General features: G+C 49.3%; 1 protein-coding gene across 1 annotated transcript; it reads right to left on the reverse strand.

The window, feature by feature from the left end:
- Positions 1-962: 962 nt before the first annotated feature.
- Positions 963-9,271, reverse strand: LOC144160054 (neprilysin-1-like). The gene is made up of 5 exons (XM_077691672.1): positions 8,993-9,271; positions 6,603-7,172; positions 4,815-5,392; positions 3,838-4,153; positions 963-1,304 (listed from the first exon to the last, which is right to left on the reverse strand). The coding sequence occupies exons 1-5, from the start codon at positions 9,269-9,271 to the stop codon at positions 963-965; spliced, it is 2,085 nt and encodes a 694-aa protein (XP_077547798.1).
- Between the last annotated feature and the right edge of the window lie 3,059 nt (positions 9,272-12,330).

Consider the following 12,330-nt stretch of genomic DNA (forward strand, 5'->3'; position numbering starts at 1 on the left):
TTCAAGACAGCTAGGATATGCGACGCCACCCGTGCAAGACCACAAGACACGTGTTCCGTCACAGATACGGCCAGCAAGGACTTCATCACAATATTAACTGACTCGCAAGCGGCATGTCGAAGTTATCACTGGGGGTGCACCTCTACAGCAGCATACACCAGCACCGACCATTTTGAACGCCATCGCAGAGCTACCTGAGATGGAAATCTTCTGGGTTCCTGGGCATGAATCCATCGACGGTAATGAGGCAGATCACACCGCTCCCCGCGCGTACATACACTGGGCCATTACCCGACATGGAATGTCTTCTGCTGACATCGAAACGGGCCCACTTCTCCGGCATTCAGACGTCCTGGAACATTATAGACTTGGCAGTAGGAAATTCCCACCACCTCATCTTCGGTTAACCAGAGAGGAAGCCACCCCTCTTCGGCGATTGTAGACAAGACAGGGAACTTCCAGACATAACGCAACAGGTACAATGCATGGAATATTCACACAAGCGCTCCTTGCATAACAGGACTGTTTTTTCTCGCATGCAAACAGAGTAGCGTGCGTTTATTTAAAATATTGTCGTGAACGGAAGCCACTTGTTCATTTTTGCACCAGCGTAAACGGCTCTCAAGAGCCCTTAATAAATGTGCACAGCACCACAAATTACCAAAAAGAAAGATATATCGCGCGCTAAATCGAGTTTGGGCTCAGTGACAATCTTCGCGTGGGACTCGTGCCGCGCTCGTGATAACCGGTGCCATCTTCCACACAAGCTAACGATGTAGCATGATTAATGACAACCAATGGTCCTGGTTCCTGGGTCCTGGGTCCTAGGTCCTGGTCCTGGTGAATGGTACTGGTTCCTTAATAAAATAACAAATTACCCTGTAGTTGGCACAGCATTGGAACACGGAACACAAATCGAAAATTCGGGCCAAAAGCGATAGTATAAAACGAAAAGTTAAAGTTCATTGAAAAGTGCATTTCCTGATCGGGTTCATGCCTGAACCGGGCCGACATCCAAAGGTGTTCGCGAAGTCGGCGTTGTTCATGAGGGGTACGTTGCAGCGCTTGTTCTTTGGCGAGTAGGTGGGCGAGCTGATTTGGCCGATGGCCGAGCACCACTTGTGGCACGAGGCCAGAAAGAAAAGCTGGTCGTTGCTGAGGCCCCGGATGCCGGACGCGGCCGTCCCGTCGGGCACTTCCCGGCGGTAGGCCGCGAACGTGTGCTCGAGTCCGCTGTTGTCCGCGAAGTCCTCGGAGAGCGTCAGGGAGCTTGGTTCGCGGTACTGGTCGGGCAGCTCGCTGTACTGGCGAGCGAGACACTCGAGCCGCATTAAGAAGCGATTGCGGGAAGCTTTTGAGAACCAGTTCACCTGCGTATCCAGCGATAAGCGGGATTTGCTTGTGTGGCAACCCGCCTTTCAAACTGGATTGTCGGCGTAGCGTTACATGGCTCTAACTTGAGCGGACACACACAAAAAAAACAAGGACTGAACGAAAAAGACGCAAAGACCAGCGCAGACTAACAACTGGATTTTTATTCATCACTCAGCACATATCCTCTTTAACAACATCCGCGAATGATCAAATGTGTGCGTATACACACAAACACAAGAGAAAAAAAAACTCTACACTTTGCATTATCTCATGTCGTCTCCATCAAAAAATCTTATACTTTGACGTAGACCCTGTCGCCTGCCTGAAAGATAATGCAAAGTGTAAAGTGTTTTTTTTTTCTCTCTCGTGTTTGTGTGTATGATGTGATACGAACAGATTTGACCATGCGCGGATGTTGTCAAAGAGGGTATATATGTGCTGAGTGATGAATAAAAATCCAGTTGTTAGTCTGCGCTGGTCTTCGTGTCTTTTCGTTCAGTCCTCGTTTTTTTTTTTGTTTTTTTGCGCACTCAAGTTACAGTCATGAATGGTCACCAACTAGCCCGCGTTTCAGTGTTGTAGCGTTACACCCGATAAATCGTAGGTTAGTCCCGTCGAAGTGGTGTGCAAGATTTCCTCGCGCTTTCAATATACAATACTGTAATGGTAAACCTAAAAATGCTACGGTTGGGTATTATAGCACTTGGGAACGCCATTTACATGTGTTTGTACCTTAGGGGCGACAGAAGGAGGCCATAAAGAGTGGGGTATGAATCCAACTGGCTACCCTGCCCTCCGTAACGTCTGGAATGGCCTGACACTGTTCTTTATGAAGAGGTCGTGAAACTACTCCCCGCCCGTAATGATCCTTTTGTCATAGAATTATGATCTCTCTTCACAAGGAACACAAGAGTTGCACCCTGTTTCTCACAGCAGATGCACGTTGTCGTCACTCTCTGTATCCCGTTTTCACGCACACGTACTTACGTTAAATAACAGGTTAGAATCACATTGGAATGGACTATTTCTTCCTGTATGATGATGAAATAATGTGTCGGTGTTGTGAGTCAGAGTGTGTTGAAACTTTTACACGCCAGATTATAAGCAGACAACTGAGAACAGGAAAAAAAAAACGCAAGGCTGTGCTCTATATTACACTAGTAAGAGTATGCACGGTTTAATGGCTCAAGAGTGTCTGAGGCCAGAGAGCACCAAAACTTCGCCGCAAGGTCTTTCAGTGTAATGTTGGTGACTAAGGTTTAAGGTGGCACATGGGTCTTTGTGAGCGAAAAAAATTCCCACCAAAAAGATTTTTTAAAAATCATTTTTCTCCTGGTTTCCAGAGTTTTTTCTCACAAAAGTCGGCACTTGAACAGAGCCTTGTACTTGAAAAAGCTGTACAGGCACAATTTTGTCGAGATTCTGGTGCCAGAATTACAGATTTTGCATAATTCTTCACTTCTACGCCACGAGTGGTAGCGCACTGATAGGAAAACCGCCGAGGGGTACACACCAGCATTTAGTGCAGCTGGCAGCTAGCTATGTATTTTCTATTGCAGCATAAAGTTGAAGGTATAAACTTTGCAATAAGAGAAACAGCTTTTCATTTTATGTTTAAATAGTTGTTTAATTATGGTTATTTTTAATTCGTTAGCAAGAGTACTTTTAAGTTCAGAAGGTGACATTGATGCATGTTACTTGCATGGGATTGCTAGACGAAAAAGCTGCTTTTAGCAACAAAGCATTCTCCGTTACTTCGAGTATCTATTCGTGCCTTGCTGGTAATTATTTATTGCATGTTTTCCTTCCATTGTGCTCGAGAACAATCAGGAAAGATATTTAATTATCTTGGAAAGTAATTACCTGACATCACGTTAAAGATCCCCAGGTGGTCAAAATTAATCCGGAGCCCTCCACTACGGCGCGCCTCATCGCCTGCGTTGCTTGGGCACGTTAAACCCTACCTTACACCAAAAGTAACTGTATATTTGAAATCAGCAAATAAAACTGTACACGCCCATAAAACTTCATCAAAATTGGTTGGGAAGCAAAAAAAAACCGTTGCGAAGACCCTTTAACGTGGTGACCGTGAGGTAGGCAAAAATATCAATAAAGTGTGTAGATGCCTCAATGTAATAAAATGGATTGTTGGGCGAGTTGGTTCATGGCTTCAAGAAAATTAAAAAGAGCGCAAAGGACGAGGACAAAGAAACACAGTAGACGGGACGCGCGCTCACTACCAACTAGGATTGCTAGACGCGCGCCCACTAGTTGGTAGTGAGCGCGCGTCCCGTCTACTGTGTTTCTTTGTCCTCGTCCTTTGCGCTCTTTTTAATTTTCTTGAAGCCTCAATGTAAAATGTGAAGACAGTCATGGTGAGGAATTGAAGTGGTGATGTTCAAGCACGGGAAAGGCCCCAGGACTCAAACCGCATGGGGTGTGTTGATCTTGTAGGGTACGCACCTGGAGACCAGTCTGGTCCATGTTTCCCATGAAGGGGTCGAAGACGTGGGTGATCTCGTGCCCCACCACGTGTCCCAGGCCCCCGAAACGCGCCGCGGCGGGCAGCGATCGCGAGAAGTAGGGCGGGAACTGGATGGAGGGCAGGATGAACATGACGTGGTACACGAACATGTAGTACGCGTTCACCGCGATGGGCTGCGCGTGAAGGTACAGCTCGCGGTTGATGGACCGGTTGCCGCGGCCCCCGAGCAGCAGGGGCTTGGACACGAACAGGGACGCGCGCAGAGATTCCGTGTAGGTGCGCAGGAACGGACGCCTTCGCAGGGTGGTCGAAGCGAAGGAACGGAAATGGCGGGAACAGTTATCACTCTCGCGAAAGAGTTGAGCAAACTAAGCAAGCCTCGCGCTAATTGGCAGGTATGGTGGTTAAAGATGAATGAATGAATGAATGAATGAATGAATGAATGAATGAATGAATGAATGAATGAATGAATGAATGAATTAAACAAGGATGGCACTCTGGCCGGTTGGGGAAATAGGGAAAGAAAGTTTGTGTTAAGGGTTGCTAAAGTTCGAGTTCTTTTGGCAAAGCCTCCTCTATTTCAATGCTACATTACTACGCAGGTCATCAAGTATTTTAAAATCAATAAGGGCTTATCGAAATTACCGACCCCCATTACAGCGCGAAGGTAGGCGAAAACGTAGGTGGCACCAACGTTAGTAACGTTGGGTGGCACGGCGCTTGCGAGTGCCTTCTAAGTCTTCGTCAACCTCCGCGCTCTTATGTGTCCCATATATCACCGCGTTACGACATAAAAGTTGCATTTATTAGCGTTCCCATATCTTTGCCTTTAAGGCATGATTTAGCAGGAATCGCTTTCCGTGCTACTTATCTCTAATTGGACCACGCTCGCAAGGTCAGAGGATATCTTGTAATCGCTAGTATCGAAAAATGATGGAGTTTCCAGCTAACTTACCTGAACCTGGGCAGGTGGGAGTAGTGAGCGTCTATGGCTTCGGGCGAGGACAGCTCCTTAGGGAAGGCCACAACCTCGTGCAGCGAAGACAGCTTGTCGACGGCCACGCGACGCGTCGACTCTTCCATCCAGGACAGGTTGCGGAACGCCGACACGGACGACTCCCTGATCTTGCTGACCATGCTGTAGGCGGTCCTCAGCGAGCCCTCCGGGAGAAACTTGGCGAAGAAGAAGTGCGACAGGGCGAACGGGGCGATCTCGGACACGTATCCAATGCACAACTCTAGGTAGCTGACGGCCATCTGCGCCTCGTTGGCCTCTGCCATGAGGACCTTGTAGAGGTCGTACGAGGCAAGTGGCAGAAGTGAACGAACCACGTGCCAGCTCACGAAGGAGCGCAGTCTGTCGGCGTTCCGGCTGTACTTGCTCAAAAAGTGACCCGTTACGGCCAGGTACGAGGAACCGATGAGGTACAGCTCGCTGACGGCGCTCATCTGGGTGCCTTCCGGAAGGTAACGATTGAGGGCCATGTTCCAGCGTTCGGAGGAGATGCGGCCCGCACTCAAGTCGCCGAGCTCCTGCGTTGCGTTTGCGATGCCCTGGCTTAAGTCTTCATTATCCTCGTTCCAAACATGCGATGCACGTATGCTTAATGCCAAGTTTTCTACGTCTTATTTTCCTGTTGGATGTCAGCGATACATGTCTTTTTTATACCCTACCCATCACATTTATTTAACATTTGACGCACGACAGCGCGTGCTGAGGAATAGACAAGGACAAGTGGCGCCACTGGCTCTGACCTCACACCACACTCAAGCAGTTTATTGGACTCGCCCTCCAAATTCAACCCCACCGTTTATATTTCAGTTCGCTTAAGCATTTCTCACACCAGCTCGTCTGAAAGCTAAATTGAGTTTACCATTCGTCATCTCAATTTATATTGAGCATTCACAGACCTCGTCTCAACGTGGCCTTCCTTCCCGAATTACGAAATTTAATGTCATCTGTACTTGGAGCAGAGATGTTGTCTGCTGACCTGAACTTATTTTGAAGCCGTGTTCAAAGACGTGATGTATAAATTACAGCTTTAATAACAAACAACTGCTACCTACTTACGAACATTTCTACATGTGCTGAGGCCTGAACTGTTTTCCAGGTCTAAAATGTTTCACTGATTGATTATGACGTTTAACGCGCCGACGCTTCATAGCCGATGAGGCGCGCCGTAGTGGATGGTTCCGAATTAACTTTGTCCACCTGGCGATCTTTACCATATTTAACGAACGCCGAAATCTCGAACACACGGGCTTTTTTGCTTTTCGCCGCGATCAGAAATAAATGTTTCACAAACCAGAACTAGTCTTACACGTCTGAGCGCCTGTCCCCCACTTAAGCACCGCGAGTTCAACTATGGGAGCTAGATGCCATGATGCGTTGGGGTATTTGTTGCAAACTTCTGCCGAGCGTTTAAACGTTAGCCCATGCATTCATTTAGCGTGCCAGGGCAAATAATAGGTATCGCAGTGAAGACACGTAGTAGGAATTACGACAGCAAATAGTTACCTAGATGAGCCAGTAAGCTACATATTGCGGTTTCAGGAACCCCGAAGAACTGCTTTACTCAAAGTGACCTAATCGTTCGTAACAGTCAAAGCTGAAAAGTTGGGTTAGTTGGCTACTTGATACAGACGACCTTTGAACAGGCTAGAAATACACGGGTCGAACGCTCGACGTCAATATTTGTACATTAACATTGTCTCCAGCAACTGTAACAGATTCAAGCACTACCTGAAACTGCGCGTAACCGATCACGTCCTTCTCTTTGACCTCGAAGTACACCGACATGAGGTACGTTTCCATCTGCACGAGGTCTTCTACCAGCGGCACGTAGTTCTCCCTAGGATTTCCCATCGCCTTGGCGATGTGCAAGAGCGCCTTGCCGAAGGCTGCGCCGGGAAGACGAAATGCTCGGTGCTGGAACCACGACAACAGGTTGGGGTTCTGGCTCATGGACAGGATCAGCCGGTCGTCCAGCTTGAAGTTTGGCACTAGCTTCACCTGGAAGAGCACGTGCACGTCGGAGTCGAGGCTGAGACGGACTAGAGTGTCCAGGGCATCGAACTCGGAGTCTGGGGAGTCGGGCCATCCCAGCTGGTGGTCGCTGAGGAAGGCGCGCAGGCCCTCGAGGTTGTTTTCCCGGTTGATGAAAATGTCCTCGCACATGCGCAGAGCCTGCGCCGATTCCTGAGCGGCCAGGCTTTGGGTGGCCGCAGGTGAGCGCTGCCGGATGTCGTCGTACAGGCTGAAGGATATCTTCCGTTGCAGGATGCTGAACTGATTCAAGTCCATTGGGTGTACCTGCGAGTGGATGTACACAGTGCCGAGATCGTACTTAAGCGAGAGTAGCGCGTGACGTCTGCGGTTTAGTGCTGCACACTTCTGTTGTCTCTACCAAAGCCACTTGTATAGCATTGCTTGTCGCGTCAGAAGAAGATTGCCAAACAGCCACTTTCTTGTTGCTCTCTCTGCCTCTCTCTCACGCACACGTGCCCCTATCCCCCCACTAGCCCTCGCGAGTGCTGCCGTCTCCAACACTCACTCACTTGGCCGCGTCGCCTCGCGAAAACTGCACCAAACACGAGATGGCGCTTCCGCGCTTCCGTCTATTTACGGTGAATACCTATAAAATTCCAGAAAAGAGCGAGCTACATATACAATCCCGCATCGCGAACTAACGGCAACTGAAACCCAGATGCTACGTAAGATTCAAACGAATACCTTCATACATAAATCTCGCTGGGCGAAGATTTTCCAACAATGGCACCCCGACTACACAGAAGACTGCAGGCTATGCGGAGAGACTGGTGTACCCTATCCCATGCCACACGAGCCTGTCCACATATCTGGGCAGGGGCCGAACACCAAAAGGACCCGCCACTGACTTCACGTAAATCATGGGAGGCCGCCCTCTTCAACCCCGACTTGCAGATCCAAAAGGACCTAATCAGCCAGGCGAAGACGGGAGCAAAAGCCACTGGAACCTTGGACAAAGGGTTCCACCTATGATTCTCCCATCCTTTTTTTCCCTTCCCCCTTTCCTCCATCTTTACTTTGTGGCCGTCGTCGTCTTACGATAGCACAGCCGCGTACGGAAAATCACCTGGTAGCGCGTCCTCGCCTTAGTAGGCTTTCACTTCTCCGCCAGCTGGTCGGGTGGCCGTCTCCATCGTGTGGACTGTGAAGGAATGGCTAGACAGATTCGTCGTCATCGCTTCCGGGGCAGCGGACCCGTGACGCCGACGAAGGCGGGAGCTCCTCTTGTGGGGTAAGCCCATACGCAAGCCTGGACGGCGCCCGGCGGCCGCTGCGAGGCACACGCTCACGTGCGCTCGGTATTTACTTTTTGCTTAAGCCGTTGCGCGAAGGGCGTGCCTTGCGCCTAGCGCCGAGAATGCCGGACGGTCAGTGTGAAGCATGCGCTTAAGTGCGCTCGGGGTTTTCTGTCTACGCCGGAGAGATTTGTGTCAGCCTAAAGAGCTCCCCTGTTAAAACTAAATCTTACATCACACTTCCCCACCTTTCATCTTTTGAAGTACATATTTCTGCACATTATAAAGGAAATAAACTTCGGGGAAAACTTTCTTCGGAGCCATACACAACTGTTAACGGAATAATGAAACAGGCTTTACGGTAGAGCGGCCAACAGGTTCATTAATTTACACGTCTATAAGGGATCAGCTTTGTAGAACATCGAAATTTTAAACTTATTTCCGCCATTAGTGCCGCTTTGACATAAAACACAGGAACCTACAGTACACCCTACCAACATCTGCGCAAAAACGCCCACGCAAGCCTTCTAAAAAATGTCGCAGAGCCTGCCACCACGCAAAGGTGGATTACGTTCTTCTTTCGCTGTAAGTTAAGCAATTCACAGTTAATTCCCAACGTCTGCGGATAGGGAAAAACAGAGAATGTGATCGCAGGTGGTGAATGTACTTGTGAAATATTACTTATTCCGCAATAAGATGGGTTCTGATCCCTGTCCTGAACTCGTTGTCGTTCTATCCTCCACTGGCTATCGTGGAGAATAGATTTTTGACAGCGTTTTTGCTAGAATGCAGCTAAGCAGCACACTCCGATTCAAAATGGCGTCGCAGAAGACACGCGCATGCACTCGCCTGCCACCAGTGGCCGCATGCGAACTGGTAAAAGTCGGAGCAGGGGTCGACGCTCGTGTCCATGGCCATGGAGAGTTCCTCGGGAAAATCGTAGCAGTCGGGCGAGAAACAGCGCGGCGCCACAACTGTGCCCACCAGGCGTGGAACGAGTGCGTACAGGCTTGCGTACGCCAGGCTAGCGATGACCGTCACCACGTACGTGTTGACGCAAACAGCCGCGCACCAGGGCAAGCCTCTGTCCGCCGCCTGGACGTCCGAAAGGGCGACTTCGACATCCATTTCTCCCTCGGCGTGCACGCTGTGGTGCGCCGAGCTGGCTGCTAGGGGACTGTTGGAGGCTGGGGCTACCTAGACCTGATGAGACTGGGTCCAGTACGTAGCAGACCTCTCGGTGGGGCGAGGAGGGTTATCTCAAGGTCGAGCCCGAAATAGTCCAAGCGAGGTGGTCGCTTGTGGCAGCTTCGTGGATAAAAGTCCCCTTAACTGCTTGCTTCGGACAGAGAGGCCGATTGTTAGCTTGCGACTTCTTCTTAGGGCACGGGCCAGAGTCTCCACGAGACAAGTCACGAGACCCCTCTCTGACGTAAATTCACAAGCGTTTGCCTTTACCTAACGTAGATATTTCTGCAGTTGAGTATTGAACGACGAATTTCAGCAGCCTTTCCATGATGGCCGGCGACATAATGTTTCCTTAGAGTATTGATTCGAGGGAGAAAGATGATTACCAATTCGGCAGCATAATTACGGACAACCTTGGCCAATCCCTTTGTCTAGCTAAGTGTGATGAAACAAACAAAAACCACAGAAAGCGTGCTCAGAATGAGATAAAAAAAAGTAAGGAATACATAAAATCTGCTGAGCAAGAAGAATAGGGAAGAGGGAGAGGGCATTGATGGCGATGAGGGGCAGATGTGGTGAAAAAGGACTAGACAAGACAGAAGCCATCTGAAGGCAAGAAGGGCAAAACCCATTGAACCTTGGAATCTTACGAACTTGATAAAAAACAAAAATCTCCGGCAGAAAGTTTGGTTTTAACCTAAAAGTTACTTCCATGCTACGCCGCCAAACAGCGGGAACCTTTCAACGCGACATTGCATTCCAGTCACGGTGTAAGAATATTCTTACACCGTGATTCCAGTGTACAAGCCCGGCACTTCATGCATACATCTAGCGCCACGGGCTAACTGCTTCACTCCACTATATCGACGTCCACCAGCGTTTTGTAACAAAATTGCCGCGTCTGCCACTACACCGCTCTAGATAACGTAAAGTATGGGAACCTAACATAAACATAACATAAGATGACAGCTAACGCACACAAAAAAATCATTTAATTGACCAAAACTAACCTAAGCCATAAAAATTATAGTTAAATTTAGAGATGAAAATAAAAACAACTCAGGCAGTCTCGATGAACAGCCAACAGCCAGTCTCGAACCACCGTCCTTGGGATCAAGAAGCCAAACGGATCCTCTCCCATACAACGACAGGCGCTTCGGACCGTGCTAGCCTAGTCTTTAATATTCGAATGTCGTCGCACGGCGCTGTAGCCATGCCTGTAGCGATCAGCTAGAGCGCCGTCGGACGGCACTCTAGACACTGCGTTCATTATTAAGTGCGAATGCACTTCTTAAGCGACCCTGAATCACGCGTCCACCGCCGTCCGTCCGTCCGCAGCCTAGCAACGGAGCAAGCTAGCGTGCCTAGCAACGGCGCCGGATTTCCGACGCGTGAGGGCGCTCGCGTAGCGCCTCCTCTCCCCCCTCGCCTACTCTCCAGCCCGCAACACCCTCTCTCGGCGCGCCAGCCAGGCCACTACACTATATAAAAAAATAACAGCATCCGGCGCCCGGTTTCGATCCGAGGACGTTGCGGCCGCAGCGCGACGCTCTACCGACTAAGCCACGGAAGCTTTTTTTTTTCTTTATTGCCGGTCATTTATAAATATACACTCACGGTACAGATAAGAAAAAGTACCAACAACGAAACCTGGTACAAAACATACAATGCATAAGGCGGCCAACCGTAACTCCGGCTTGGCCTTGTCCTTGTTTTCACAACTGCGTGTAGTAACGGTCGTACACAACCCTTACTCTCACATTTTCTTTCTGAGCCTGGTTTGGTCTCACACACCGTAAAAACTCTTTAGGTTGGCCTAACAACGCTGCCGAACCTATAGTTGGTAGTTAATATTTGTGGGCCTTAATTACGCTTAATGCACTCATAAGCGACAAAACCTCATCATCATATTCTTGTTTGGCGTACACTTCTTTCAGTTTGCTAACATTTTCTGCAAAGTAAGAATCCACTGGCCTGGGATTCTCATCACTGTTTCTGACTGCCATTCTGCTACGCCATATAGCATGTAGGCCGAGGAGGAAGAATACATCGTAAGGAGCCTCATCACATTCAACTTCAAGAAAACGTATGCCTTTCGGTGTCAGCGGGAGGTCCTTTTTTAGAGTCCTCTGGAGGACGTCCCAGAAGAAGACGGCGTCCCAGCAATCGACAAAAACATGTTCCACGCTTTCTGGCTGTTCACACAGTCGACAATCTTTGCCCCAAGGCAAAAACAACCCCCTTTCGTCAAGCCACGTTAGGACTGGTAAGGTCTCAGTGCGCAATTTAAAAAAGAATGTTTTTACTCCTGCGGGTATGCTCATTTTCTTGACGCGTTTGAGCACGTCATGCTTATGACCTCCGAGGTATTTCATTCTATACACTGGTTCGGGACACAGGAGTTCTACAACATCACAGGATAACCGTTTACGCGTAACGTTTGACAACGGTGATGTCAGAGTTAGGAACGCTGCTTATATCTTTAACGCATTCAAACTACGTCGTCAGCGGCGTTGCGTTGGCGACTCAGCGGCGTTATAGCGGCTTGATAACTGCGTGGTGTACACGTGATACTACAAACCCGATGGAAGAGATGGAAGAGAAGGCGGCGAGGCGGTGGGCTGCGGGTGCCGAGCGCAAGCGCCGCAAGCGGGCCGACAACCGTGCATTCGCACTTTCACATTCTCCCCCTCGGGGAAATGCGGGGGACTTTTTTTTGTTTGAACTCCTTCTTGCTGCGCACCGTTGTGCATTTTCATATTCCATATCAGTGAGGATTTGCGCAGTTGGATTCTAGCGCAGTACATCCCGCGTTAACGTTAAAGTCGATAACAGAGCCACTTGTGGAATCGACGCGTTCTAACACAGTAGACGCCGTGAGTTGATTGATTTATTGTAGAGGTTTAACGCGCCGACGCAACGTAGGCGATGAGGCGCGCCGCAGTGGAGGGCTCCGGATTAATTTTGACCACCTGGGGATCTTTAACGTGCACCGAAAT

Source organism: Haemaphysalis longicornis, unplaced genomic scaffold (genome assembly GCF_048455015.1).
Source record: "Haemaphysalis longicornis isolate Haplotype H1 unplaced genomic scaffold, Haemaphysalis longicornis Haplotype H1 scaffold_10, whole genome shotgun sequence".
Lineage (NCBI taxonomy): Eukaryota > Metazoa > Arthropoda > Arachnida > Ixodida > Ixodidae > Haemaphysalis > Haemaphysalis longicornis.